The sequence below is a fragment of the Ambystoma mexicanum genome, chromosome 6q, assembly GCF_040938575.1.
Source record: "Ambystoma mexicanum isolate Mex_15411 chromosome 6q, UKY_AmexF1_1, whole genome shotgun sequence".
Taxonomy (NCBI): Eukaryota; Metazoa; Chordata; class Amphibia; order Caudata; family Ambystomatidae; genus Ambystoma; species Ambystoma mexicanum.
This window is the reverse complement of record NC_090937.1, coordinates 1,664,323,434-1,664,338,245: the sequence shown is the minus strand read 5'-3', so window position 1 is coordinate 1,664,338,245 and position 14,812 is coordinate 1,664,323,434. Positions and strand designations below refer to the sequence as shown.

Here is a 14,812-nt window from a genome sequence, read left to right as displayed (position 1 = left end):
TGCCTGTTTAGAGGTAGCCGTAACTGCCTGGACCCCAGACTCTCAGGAGTGGGGTGTTTTGACAGGTAGCGGGGTTGCTACTGGAGGGGCAGTATTTCTTTGTAAGATGTTTGTCAAATTGCGGATTGGTTTCCGGAGTCACCCAATTCCTGCCCACCCTTTTTTGAAGTGCCACACAGAAAGGTAAGACTGAATCAATAGGTGGACGCTTGTCCAGAATGTCGGTTAGATCATCCTGATCATATGGGGCTGGAGGTCTAGACCAACCCAAGTATTCAACAACCTTAGACATGAGCTGTCTGTACGAGGAGTCCGCCTGCTCCCCTGGTTCTGGTTTGCCGAGCTCCAGCTCAGGAGAAGTGTCAATGCCACTAGAATTGTGCAAGTTGTCAGAGACATTGCATTTTACTCTTGTCAGAAATAAGGTATTCCGTACTAAGTCCAAAAAAAACATCCTCCTCATACAAGCGCTCTTCCTTCTCAAATGTGGAAGTTAGGGACTTCATAACATCTTTTGGCAGAAGTATAGATCTTCTCTGGTTTAGAAACCAGAGGTTACAACATTGCCGAAGAAGTCGACTGTCTTAATCAGTGCCTTTTTTTGGAGGTCCAATAGGCACTGGTGGCTGAGCTGGCAAAATTGGTGCAGCCAGTATCTACAATGTCGGCATCTAGGTCCACAGTGGCATCAGTGGCTTAATAGGGGTCAAGGACCCAATGGGCACCAACGGTGTTGACGATCTCGACTCCCCCAACCCCAAATTATCCTTGAATTTCTTTTCCGATCGAGGCCTCAAGTGCTCATATTGAGGATCACACAGTTGACTCCGGCTCGAGGGCGTGCAAGTTGTAAGCCAAGACCTCTCCTTTTCAGCTTCCGTAGAGCAGGATCTTGTTTTTCAAATATCTTCAACATTTCTACACAGAAAGCGTTGGGAGTAGATTATTTGGACTGGCATGCCACCTCTCGGTGGAACCATCTGACAAAGACGAACAGCGGTGCCTTCTCTTCAACGATGAGTGACAGGACCCGCTCCTAGACCTAGAACGCTTGGCCTTATTCCTCTGAGGAGAGTGGTCTCTCAACTCATTGGTCGAAGGCCTAGCAGGTCGGGACTTAGGGGGTTTGGAAACTTTTTCTACCTGGCGCTTCCCCTTTGATTCCCTCAAGGCCTATTCAGGCAAGGATTTACACTTGGAACACATATTAGTTTCATGGCCCTCACTGAGGCACCACATGAAACGCGATGTGGGTCTGTGATGGACATCTTCGAGCCACAGTGCTTGCATTTCTTGAAACTGGTCCAAGGTGTTGACGGTCTAAATAACCAAACATAACGAGTCAATATCTTGATAACGAGAGACGTATACTTTACAAATACGCAGTGCGCTGAGTTTCTTACAAAGCAAACATGTTGCGGAAAAACAGAACGAGGGCCAACGGGCGCGATGCCTGCTACTTTTTACCTCTGATGATGTCACCCTCAACAGTGGTCCTCGAGGGACAACAGCAGGATGTTGTCAACGCAGGCTGCCCTCTGCCAAAAAAGTTTTCCGAAGCTGGACATTACATGTCAAGATGAGGAATAAGTTGGAGGACAGAACTCAAAATGTGTTTGCATACTAAAAATGTATCATTGAACTCAAGATTTGAACTAATGCAATTTAAGATGCTTAATAGATTGTATACTACACCTGAGAAACTTGGTAAAATGTACTGTAAGGGAAATTCTGAATGCCCGAGATGTTGTTCACATAATGCTAACCATTTACACATGTTTTGTGGCAGCTCTCATCTAGCGGGATTCTTGGACGCCTTTCTGAAAATAGTGCCAAGTGGAAGGATGATTTCAACTAGAGCATTCCTCTCTTTGCATGCTGTTTGGGCTAGTTTCCCGGTCAATCATCTCAGGGCGTTTGAAAATATTGGGTGCATGATGGCTAAAATATGTGTACTGCAAAAGCGGAAGGACAGGAACGCAGCCAAGTTATGGCTGACTGAACTCACATGGGCGCAGAACTGTGAGGAAATTTACGCTGAAACGTTGGCAATCTGTATTGGTTTTATCGTGCCTTATATACCAAGCTTAAATGAAAAGGATTTATATTAAATTTAAAAAAAAAATTAAACTGGTACACCTGTGCAGGAGATTCTGTGAATAGTTAAGAGTGCATCCACTTGGAAATTACTCGCTCTAGAACAATACACACTCACAGGGTAGTAGAATACCTTTTAAAATCTCCCCCCCCCCCCCTCCAATATATACGATTTTAAACACAGGTATTGTAGGTTTTTAATTTTAAAAAAAAATTGTATTCGTGTTCTTGTTGGTAACTGTCATTTGGAATTAAGTGAATTCAAGGCCAGCTTTCTTTCGACCATCCCTTTTAGAAAGGAGTCATCTTCCCCAAGGAACAGAGCCATTCATTGTGGGCAGGGGAGGTATTTTTTGAAAACGGATTACAATGAATTAGATGCATCCTTTGTGTTGAGCAAATCAGACCCAAGAAAGCCCCGTTTCCTCAATGTGCCAGGTCTACAGAGGCGCTTGCAAAGTCCCTTAAGAGAAAGAAATTGGAGACAGACTCTACGTGGTGCAAGAAATTAACAACCCGCTAGGGAGCAGGGAATTTAAAAGGCCATTTTTATCTAAATAATGCTGCGGTGCATTGTAGGTCATATGTCATAGTGACTAATTCAAAAAGCACTTAGTTGATATAAACAAGTTAAACCATCCCAATCAATAGACATCAAGTTTATGTATAAAGTGTCAATTTAGAACAGATCTGCAAACATTCATTTTTAGGCAAACTGTATTAAACTCTAAGGATACCGTAGTATTCTTCAGTTTGAAATCTAAGACTATTGGACAGCTATTTTTTTGTAGAGGTGAAGTCTATGCTCCTTTGGTCTGTTACACATCAGCAATATGTAACAATTAGGGAGTTAAATTTCATCCAAAAACTTGTGTTTATTGATAAAGATAACCCCAATAACCTGCAAAACAAACATTTTTTACGTCCTTTTTGAACACTTAACTCATTTCCAATACAGGCCACACTCTGTGATGGCAGTCATGATGAAAACTGCTCTCTATGCGTTACGATTCCATCAATGGTTCGGTGAGGAAGACTACAAGCTGTTCAAAGTCTCCTCTACCAACCATATATTCGCATGACCCACTACTAGAAAACCAGTAGGCCAGCTCCATCCTGCTCTTGGAGGATGCCTCATCAAATCAATTGCAATACAAGGTCAAAACACACCCAGCCATCAATCACATGCATCCCAATTAAGGACAAGGCTTTACAAGATCGCTGGGTACCCTGTGCTAACCATATGAAACATTTATGCACAAGTCAGTACATGGATTGTCTAGCCTGCACAGAGTGCAAAACTATGCAGCCTTGATGGAGTTTGTCAGTGCAATGAGTTACCAAAACATGATCCTTTTTCACATTACACTTACCACAGAGTTTTGAAACATTGAATGTGAGCAGGAACTCTCGACTGGGTCGGCACTTCAAGAACACCACCATGGATAATGCTACATACCAGCTGTAGAGGTTACACTACTCTACTCTACAGCTGGGGATGCGAACACCACCATGGATAATGCTACCAGCTGTAGAGGTTGCACTCTACAGCTGGGGATAAGGGCAGGTGGACATTTACAGTGCTTCTAGAGTGCATTTCCAGAAGCATTGCCACAGAGGGGGGTAGGAAAGGCAGTGCTTTGCATCCATGCTCCAGATACCCAATGAACAGTGGCAGGTGGGTTTTTCAGTATGACCAATTGCTCTCTGAACCAAAGCAGTAATGGAACTCACAAGGCTCACTCTTGGAAGATTGTCTTGTCCCAACTTTAAAAACCTGCTCTGAACGTTAGGAACCAACCAAGCATCTACATTTGTACCCCTTACCAATGTTTTCTTTCTTTACGGTTTTGCACATTTGTCATGTGTGGAGTAGACCAGATTCTCACGTACAGGAAAATAGAACAATCCAAGTATGAGGGGTCAAATACCAGGCATACAAAATGTTTGGAAGCAATGCTGGCAAGAAGAAAATAAGAATTGCACCGATTGCGAAATCTTACAGGAGTGGGTACATACTTCAAAAGGGGATACTGCCATTCACAGTACATTCTTTGGTTAGCCGACACAACCTGGTAAAGACATCCTTCATTGCATGTTTCTGCAAAACGAAATGCTGAAATGTGTATTGCTTGGTGCCAAAGGCACTAAACTATCATCCTTCTGGGAAGCCATTATAATCCAGGAAATTGGCACGTGTAGGGCAACAGAAATGCAACCATGGTGACAATGAGGGGAAGACAACACTGCATTCCACACAATGAAGCAGAACACTTGTAAAGAATGCATCTATATTTTGTATCTTTGAAGTAGAAAATCATTGTAGGGCTTGAACGGGCTGTAGGCCCTGTGCTGCACCAGGTTTCATAGATGTGTTACAGTCATATTTGTGTGCCTCCTAGGTTCTGTACTAACACATTGCTGCTCACTGAGGAAGTGGGAAGAGCATGAAAGTGGACTCATGCAGAAACGCCATGCACGCACAGTGTCAAGTTCCCACCTCCTTTCTAGCAGCACACTGTGCATTACTAGCTGTCAAACCTCGGATTGTTCAACTTGTACAGATCACACACAACGGGCAATGAGAATTTGCTTTCAAGAGATGGAGCAGGATTCTCTTAATGCCCCCACATCCCAATCCTCCCAAAAAGTGAAGGTCCGTCATCTTCCTTCGGCTTCAAGTGCTCAAGGTATTGAAGGTTTGGTAGTCATCTCAGACACTTATCACGCCTGTTCTTGTTCTGAAGGGGAACCATATTTCTGAAGGTATCGGCTGTAAGGAAGGCAATGAGTGAGACATTAAACACAATTTGTACTCCAAACCCTGTGCACAACAAATCAAGAGCACCACCAGAGTGAGCAGAGCATGCACATTACCAGAACAGACAGTACCAAGATGTTGACATTGCCCTTCAATCACACCATAAGCACACTGAACAGATCCTCCACATCGCCAACACTTTAAAACATTCATCTCCAGCCTCTGTGCACTGGTGAAGGGTCCATTTCATTAGGTAGATGGAAACCCAGAGTTCACTGCCACAACCAGGCATGCTGGCCTCTTCATGTGTCAGTTATTACGGGGTGACAAAATTATTGAAGTTTAATGTAAGCAGAAAAAGGTCATGGGGGGGGGGGGGGGGGGGGTGGGGGGGGGTGAGCACTATGGCCAGAAGGTCTGGGCACTGCCCAAAACCGGTACCTAAAGTTATAATTTACTTTGGCCTTTAACTACAGCAGGCATTTCACCCTCTGCTCAATACAGACCAGCGGACACATTTGGAGTCAGCACAAGTTGCAGTTGCGATTGGCCCTTTGAAAAGCATATTACACAGCCTATGTTGTTTAATATGACGAAGATAAGCATAAAGCTTTCATCCCAAAGGAAAATAACCTGTTAAAGTTGTGGTCCAGTTGTGATGGTGCCGTTCTGAATATAGGCCCACCAGGTGCTTGTGTGTAGCAAAAGGGGTGAAGAATGTGTAAGTGTCTTTGGAACGCGGCAATTAGTTGTGCAGACTAGCGGGTACTTACCTGCTTTCAAGAGTTTGAGTTCATGGTCTCCCACTTTTCATCAGCCCAACCCACTGTTATTTTCTGCTGGGACCCAGATATAGACATTGCAGTTAGGGGAGTTCTTTTATAGGACTTACTGTTTTTATAATATGCTGGTGTACCAGAAATACTTCCACAGAGAAATATATACATCAAACTCCAATCTAAGAAAATCTGTTCAAATATCAGTCTAGTGTGTTTGCTGGAGCTTTGTTTGTGCCTCTGTGTCAACCCACTTCCTCTACGAGAATTAAACTTTGTCGCCCCGGACACATTACCTATACTTCGGCTTCCCCTTATGGTCAGGTGGGTCACCCTTCACCCTTGGGTTAGTGATTGTAGTATCAACAGAGGCTGGTACAAAAAATAAAATTGCCAACACAGTCGGGACCGACATTAACAACCATATCTCCCCTGCACCAATATCTACTGTAGCAATTTCAACTCTGGTAGTTCCTGTACGTACAACCCCCATTCTAGCCACCATGTAACTCCGCTCATGCCCTCTGACGTCACACAGCTCATCAGCTACACCACACACGACTACAAACACCTTCGACCTTTTCATTTCAAGCAAAAATCACAGCTCGTCAGATCACAAATCCCAGAATCGATTTTCCACACTTCATTATCCCCCTCCACACTCACTTTATCAGACAACCTGACCTGCCACACAACTCTGCCAACAAACCAAACTCATAGATAAATCCTAACTACTCAGAACACCTACCACCTCCCATACACACTTCCATTCTCAACAATGACATTATGCACTTAACAAAATAGCCCCCCTCAAATCAGAAAGACCCTGCAATATCCACTATAAACACTGGTTAAACCGTTCCTTTCCATCAAGTTTGACGTCTAGAAATAGCCTGGCTAAAGAACTATTAGATTTGCTTTTTGAGTGAAATTATCTCCACCAGCACTTTTTGCTGGACCCATTTTTTTAAAATCGAATTCTCCCGCGTGGGACCCTTTTTCCACACTCAGTCTTTAACTCTGTACTCGGGAACCTGTTCGGTAAGAATTAGTGCAGTCCAACTGGTGTGAGACTACACAAGACATCTCTTGGCATTAGGTAATTTCACTTTTTAATATAGGCCTGTACTACACAAGTTGGTAGTGTGACTGAGCAGCCAGGCCCATCTTTAGAGTGTTAACGTGAGCTGTAGAATTGAAATCAGTAAGTACAAGTATCTAAGTAACACCAACACACTTAAAAAGTTATATATGGGATATATTACTCACCGTAATCGTATTTTTGATGCTTGTATCTGCTTAGATTCACATGCTATGCATAGGCAGACATCTAGTGAAAGCTGCAGAGAATTACAGTTGTTTTCGAAACTAGAAAAGGGACGTCAACAGTGTGTGCCAATAATACTATCCCTAGTGTGACATCCACTGTACCCATGGTCCTTCACGCGTCGATGTCCCTCAGATTCTCTTATCCTGACATGAGGTTGCGTGTAGTGTGAGTACAGTTGTAGCCAGACAGATATAGTCAGAAAGCTCATAAAACATCTATGCACCTCCCAGGATAGGAAGGGTGGGCACATGTGATTATAAGCAGATACAAGCATCAGAAATACAATTATGGTGAGTAATGTATCCCTTCTGAGGCTTGCGGAATCTGCTTAGATCACATGCTGTGCATAGATTAGCAAGCAGTGTTAGGAGAAGGTGGTGGGCCATGAGTAGCGCCAAATAGAAGTTTCAGAACCGCTTGTCCCATCTGTGTATCTGTCTTGGAATGTGTGTTAATGCAGTAGTGCTGAGTAAAAGGTGTGTACTGAGCTCCATGTAGCTGCTTTGCAAATGCTGTCTAAGGGAACATTTGCGATTAAGGCGAGAATAGCTCAAGTGCTCCTTGTGGAGTGAGCTCTCGGTGTAAAAGGCAGAGTTTTGCTTGATAATGAATAGCACAATTGAATACATCTTACTATCCATCTGGAGATGGCATTTTTAGAAAAGCAGTCTCCTTCTCTGCCTGGTGCTATGGAGACAAACAGTTTATCTGTTTTCCTAAGCAGTCTGGTCTTGTTTACGTAATAAAGGACCGCCCTACTCACATCCAGTGTGTGAAGTTTTACCTCAGCTGAGCTAGTTGTCTCTGAAAGAAAGCTGGAAGCTCAATAGATTGGTTCACGTGGAATTTAGAAATTAATTTAGGGGAGAACCTAGGATGAGTACATAAAACCAGTTTATCTTTATGTATGATAAAGAAAGGGTCCTGCACTGACAATTAACAAGAAGTTTGGCAGAACAAGGCCAGCAAGGTACAGCACTTTGACTCCAAATATATGGGTTGTGGATGGGCTGCGGGTGAGAGCTGTAATGGGAGCCTGCCAAGCGCCCACCAGGAAATAGAACTATGCAAAGAAGCGGGTTTGCTCTCACACTGCGCACACAACTAGTTGTGTGCGCAGTGTGAGAGCAAACCCTCTTCTTTGCATAGTTCTATTTCCTGCACTGACAATGCTTGCAATTCACTAACTCTTCTTATGGAAGTAATAGCCACTAAGAAGGCAGTCTTGTATGGCAGGTGTTTAAAGCTTGACTTTTGCATAGGCTCGAATGCCCCCCTCTTCCCCATTGTTCTTTGCTAGCACTACATTGAGATCCCATCCTGGTGGTGGGTTTGAAATAGGAGGATGGAGCATAAGCAAATTTCCCTGACCAGTTCATCCATAGGGCGTTGGGCTGTGGGAACCTGGACACAGTCTGGGCATTGTTTGTTTTCTCCTGTAGCGAACAAGTCTATTGTGGGGTAACCCCATTGAGAGAAGATGTGGTCTATGACGCCCAAGTCTAGTTGCCATTCATGTTCCTCTGTTAGGGGATCTCTGCTCAAAGAGTCTGCTGGAGTATTGGGTACCCCAGGAACGTGTGGTGAGGATAGGGATATTCCTCGTCCGAGTGCCCATTTCCATATTTTCTGTGCCAACTTGGACAGTCTTGGAGGAAGAGTGAGTGTGTGTGCACCCCCCGTTTGTTGATGGAGAACATCACAGATATGCTGTCCATCAGAATTTGAACTGACTGGTTCGTCAGTTGCATCTCAAATGCCTGGAGTGCTTTGAGTACTGCTAGCAGTTCCAGCAGGTCGATATGGTCCTGTGCCGTGACCTGGGTCCTCAGGCTGTGTGGTGAATATAATGGCTCCCACCCCCCACATGGAGAGTTACACGTGTGCTGTGACAATCGCTTGCGCTTCCGAACCGTGGAAGGTTTTTCCCTTCAACAGATTTTCTCTTGGCCAGTGTACCAGTGTTAGTGAAACGACCACTAGATCATCCCACTGACCAATTGCCTGAGACCATTGTTTCACCAACCACTCCTGCATTGGTCACATGCGCAGAGGTGCACGTGGGACTAGATATATGCACAATGCCATCATGCCTAGCAAACGCATAGCATTGCGTACGCTTAACTGGAGACCAGCTTGATACTGGGGTATTTGATTAAGCATGTTCTGCACTCATTCCATGGAAGGGAAGGCCAAGCCTATACTTGTGTCCAATACAGCTCCTAGGAACTGTTTTGATGCGTTTGGTACAAGACTTAATTTTTTCTCGTTTATCGAGAAGCCCAATTGGAAGAGAAGATCTATGGTTCCTGGTGTGTTTAGTCTGAAAAGGTGGGGAGTCTCTCCTGTGATCAACCAGTCGTCCACATAGGGGTGCACTGGGATTGCCTCCCTGCGCAAATGCATCACCACCAGTACCTTGGTGAATACCCTTGGCGCTGATGCTGATAATCTCCCCGTTTTAGCAGTGGAATTACTTCTTGTTGCCTTATCATGCAGAACTTTTGTGGCTTTACATAAGTGTTCGCAGGGTGCAAGTCTAATACTGGGCGCATGGTCAGATCTCTTTGGTACAAGGAAGAATTGTTGAATAAACAGCCTTGTTTACGTCATTTTATGGCACAATCTCGATAGCGTCCTAGAGGAGCAGCACGTTGACCTTCTATTAAGATGAGGTCTTCTCTTGATGTTTTCCTTTGGCGTGGAGGGAGGTTTGATGGTGTTCCTATGAGCTCCACGCAATAACCTAACGCTACAGTTGATCACACCCACTTGTCCATAGTTATTCCCTCCCATGCGTGGGTGAAGTTTGAAATTCGTCCCCTTACTCGGGAGGCAGGGGAGGGGACCACTAGTGGGTTGTCATTGTTGGGGAGGCATTCCTCCACCTCTGGAAGTGGAGGCTCTCCCCCTGCCGCAGCCCCTTCGCTGGCCTCCAGGATAGCCCTGGGACGCTTGACTCTGGTTGCTGTTCCATGCAGAATTCTGGTTTTGACCATAGCCTGAGCCTCTTTGGGAGTTTTGTCATCGATGAAAAAAATGTTTACGCCTCTTTGCTCAGTTGTTTGTTGGTAAATTGGCCAAGAGATTTGAGAGTTTCATACTCTTCTTTGGCCAACTTTAGAGCATCCTCCACTGCTTTGCCGAATAGTACATTTGGTTCCACTGGCATGTTGAGCAACGTTGTCTGTGCCTCCATCTTAAAACCACATTGGCAAAGCCAAGCATGGCGCTTAAGAATGGTTCCTTCCGTAATTATGCGTCTGGCAAGGTCTGCAGCGTCAAGGTTATTCTTTAGCGGACTGCTGGCAGTAGCTTTGCCTTAAGCTGCCACAAGGGCAAGTTTACTTCGTAGAGGCTCCGGAGCAGAATCACCAAGGGCTGAAATTACGTCCCATTTATTGTAGTCCTAGCTCGCCAACAGTGTGGAATTGTTGGCGATTCTAACTTGGTACGCTGCCGAGGTTGCCACCTTCCTACCCACGGTGTAGAGCTTCTTGCTCACCTTGTCTGGGGGAGCTTTGAAAGAGGCTAGAGGTGTACCCGTCCTCTTCCGGGTAGTTGTGACTACCAGTGAATCTGGTTTAAGCTGTCCTCTGATATATAATGGATCAGATGGTGCTGGCCAGGAATAGTTTTTCCATTCGCGGATTGACTGCCCTGGTTTGATTGAGCGTTTCAAGAGAGGGTTGGATCCTCCTTTGAACGGGCTTGAATATGTGTATAAACTGGGTGGCTGCTTTTTTTGTCCCCCAGGATATCCTCTGCAAAATACTTGAGCTGCTGAGTGTTGTGGGTTTCAATTCCGAAGTGCTCAGCTGCTTTAATAGATTAAAGACTGGCTGTTTATCCACTGGGGAATCAGGTAAGGGGAGTCTCATGGAATAGGAGAGTGTAAACTTCTGACTCATCGTCATCATCCCCATCATAGTATTCATCCTCCTCCCGATCTTCCTCCATCTGCATGCATGTCATAAAGGTCTGCAGTGCGAGACCTTTTAGTTGGAGGTTGGGATGAAAACAGGGGTTGAATAATGGAAGCCCTGGGCGGGGAGCTTGAGGCCTGATCAGTTGGAGGTGTATTTTCAAAACTTTCCAAAGCATTAGGATTTTTTTTTATTATTATTTTTTTTTAAGTCTGCAAAGAAAGCCATTCTAGACTTAACTATGTCTTATGATGACCGCTGAGCTGGGGAAGACCCCCAAATAAGGTTCAGTAGGTGTTTGGGTAGGATCTTTATTATGTAGGGCCTGACTTAATGCCCCCCCCCCCCCCCCAGCCCCAATCTTGTTGGACACACTCTTCCTTCCTACTCTTGTGGGGCAGTTACAGTGTCTTCCACCCTCTGAGACTTCTCTTTATGGGTCTTGGTCTTTTGGGATTTGCCCTTCTGATTTGGGCTTTTAGAGGAAGATTTTTTGGAATTAGAACCTCTAATACGGGTTTCTGGGACACGTTTTTGAATCAGGTGAGATAACCCTGAATCTTTAGGCTTCCCTACAGGTTGACGAAACGCTGACATTCGGTTGTGGAATTTTGTGGGTGGCGTCTTTAGTCTTATGGGGCCAGACAGGAGGCGACCGTGACTTGGAGTGCCCAGAGGACAGGGAATCCACCGATCTGCCCCTAGACGGCGAATCCCAGGTTGTGCGTTTAGTGTGGTGGGAAGATGTAGTGCTCCTTCTGCCGGGTGTAGTCCCCACATCACCGTCCAAAAATACAGCGTTGCTGCAGGCTGGAAGGCAAAGTGTGTATGCAGTACCCTTTGGGACCACTACTCAACTACTACAGGTGTAAGCAAAACCAACCTTTGGTAAAGTCTGTACTACACAGTTTCGGCAGCCGAGCTGAGCAGTCAGGCTGATCTCAAGAGGGGAATGTGAGCAGTAATGATGTTACAAAGAGGTCTACAATCACAAGTGTTCAAGTAAACTCTTACACTCAAGGTTTCTTTGATAAATACGTATTAATTTGTCAGTTATAAAACATTGATAAGAAGGAGGCAATTATATATCACACACAAAGACACTTCAATACTATTTCAGAAATACTTTTCAAGAGGAGTAAAAGGCAAGGATTACTAGAACATGAAAGGTTACAGTTATTCTTAGACAGTGTAAATATTTACAGTTCACCAGAAGAGTCAATTCAATAGGATAGAACAAACTCCCATCTGGATTGTAGTTTTCTCACCGTACTTCTTGACACGAAAGGCGCGTCGGGGGCAATCGGTAGCGGTGTATTTAAACACCGGCTACCCACTCACTTGGTAATACCTATTTGAGCATGCCTGCTTTTATACTTTTTTATAATTGTGTAGAATTGTTTATTTTAAATCTGTGCTTAGCCCTTTGAAGAGTACTGTAGTTCGAATACTGCTCGTTAGGCCAGCTTTTATTTAGTGTCTCATAGTGACACACTGGATTAACATTTTAAAACTGTGCCGCCTTCCTTGAAAAGTAATACCAACCATTTTAGTAATCTCCTGAATCAGGGGACCTTGTTCTCCCCCTTTGAACCACAGTGTGTTAGAACTACAACTCCCTTCTGGATTGTAGTTTCTCACCATACTTCGTGACACGTTGGCGAGTCAGCGCCGGCACATCGGGGGCAGTCAGTAGCGGTCCGTAGAAGGTACGAAGAAGTACTGCCGTCTACTCTGCTAGGAAATGGGCTTACAAGAAGTTCTGTATGCCATTAACCAGGCAAAACAGGCTTCTGACGTAAGAAGTGTGCAATGTATGAATCAGTTGGATGTTTCTTCTGTTGACCTTCCTACGTCCCTGGCTGTCTCCTCCTCCCCTTCTGTGGAGGCTGTGAAAAAATTCCTGATAAAACCGCATGTCCCTGCAGAGATAAGAAGGCCACTGGTTTAAAACCTGGCTCCCTCAACCTACTTCGGTACTCTGCGCTTCCCTTTCTGTCATTAATATAGATAACCACAATCCCACAACACATATGGGTTCATCGGAACGAAAGAGCTATCTTTTGAACACCCGTTCTCTTGTCAAGCACTCAGTGGAAATTGGAGATAAAATCTTTGGACCTCGACATTCTATTTCTCACGGAGACCTGGATGTCTGAGAACTGTGAAGCTCTTATGGTTAAACTAAATATCAATTCCACCTCCTCCATTAGTATACCGTTATATCGCCTTCCCAGAGTATCCATTGGATTTGAAGAACCACTTCTGGCCATTATTGGCAATATATCTAAAGATTCAACCCCTTTTCTCATTCTTGGAGACTAACTTCTGGTACAAAAACCCTCTTCAAGTCGCCCTGGACTTAGTCCAAGCATTGGAATCCATTGTTTCCAACAACAAATTGATAGTGCCACCCACAAAAATGGCAATATATTGGACTGGATTGTTACTAAAAACTTACCCACTAGTAGCTCTACTATCACGGAATGTATTTGGCCCGATCACCATCTCATTACTTTTGAATGTGTGATTCCAAGACCCAGTAATTGCACTAAGAACATCAACATTCCTTTGAAGACTTGGCATAATCAAATAAATGTGACGCACACCGCTTTTAAAGAACTGGTTATTCCTCTTCTTCCCTCTCATCAAGAACACCATCCTCTTGATGAATTCCACAAACTGTTTAGGCTAGCTAATAACAATCTTTGACAAGCTTGACCCCCACCCCCCCCAAATGCCGCGAAACCGAATAAATCCATTAATCAGAACAAGTGGTTTTCCGAAGACATTCCGACAGCAAGACACATCAAACGTTCTGTTGAAAGATGTTGGAGAAAAGCTCCATCCTTGGAAAACCTAGTGTTACAAACACGCTGTAAAAAGCTATAAGCAATCCATCTTCGATGCCAAAGCTAACCATTTTAAGGATCAAATTCATCTGGCTAAATCACACAGTAAGGAAATCTTCTCCATCCTGGAGGAGCTAAAGAATCCCTTGGTCGTCAGCCAACCACAAGAAAGCAACGCATGGTGCCAAGCCATCCATGATGGCTTCAATCTCAAAACCGAGAAACACCAACAGGCTATCAAAGAAAAACTTAACACTCTTCCCAATCCTCCTGTTGTATCAGAGATTCTGACCTATGGTATTCATTTACAACAGGAAACATTCATTAAAGTATCAGAACTGGAAGCTCTGGAGATTATTCATAAACTAAAGCCATCTTCCTGTAAAGGCGATGCTTTCCCTGCTAATCTCTAAAGATTTTGCTGCCCCATTAGCCCCCTGGGTCACTCATTTTGTCGATCAGTCTTTTGATGAATCATACATTCCTAATAATATCAAAGAGGCCTGGATTACTCCCTTACTAAAGAAAGAGAACCTTGATCCGGGGATTCCGGGTAATTTCAGACCCATTACTAATGTACCATTCCTATAGAGGATCATTGATAAGATTGCCTATGAAAAATATCAGAACTTTGTAGAAAGCAATAATATTCTTGCGGAGGAACAGTCTGGGTTTCGGGCCAATCATGGCACTGAGACAGCCCTCCTTGGACCTTCAGAACATTGCGTCTATTATAGAGAATGGTAATCCGGCTCTCCTTTCGCTGGATCTTTCTTCTGCTTTTGATCTGATCAACCATGACCTTCTTGCCGAAAGACTTATATCAGTAGGTAGATGTTCACAGGCCACAGAAGATTGGTTCAAATCCTTTTTTAGGCCCTAGATCAGCAGCTGTCGTCAAGGGGAATTTCTCTCCTCTAATTATTCCACTCTTATGTGGCGTTCCACAAGGATCTCATTTGTCGCCTCTTCAATTTAATATTTTCTCCAAACTCTTACGCGACATGCTGCGCTCTATGGGTGTCAGTTTTACCAACTACGCGGATGACATCCAGCTGGTGTTCATTCGG

At 44.3% G+C, this 14,812-nt stretch overlaps 1 protein-coding gene across 2 annotated transcripts in view; it reads right to left on the bottom strand.

The window, feature by feature from the left end:
* Window positions 1-2,628: 2,628 nt before the first annotated feature.
* AUP1 (AUP1 lipid droplet regulating VLDL assembly factor) overlaps window positions 2,629-14,812 on the bottom strand; it is a 240,716-nt gene continuing 228,532 nt past the window's right edge. The window contains exon 12 of one of the 2 annotated variants that reach the window (XM_069632508.1): window positions 2,629-4,870. In XM_069632508.1, the coding sequence (XP_069488609.1) occupies window positions 4,822-4,870 (49 nt within the window). In that variant the 3' untranslated portion in view covers window positions 2,629-4,821. The remainder of the gene's footprint in view (window positions 4,871-14,812) is intronic. The other variant, XM_069632509.1, reaches the window with a different exon arrangement.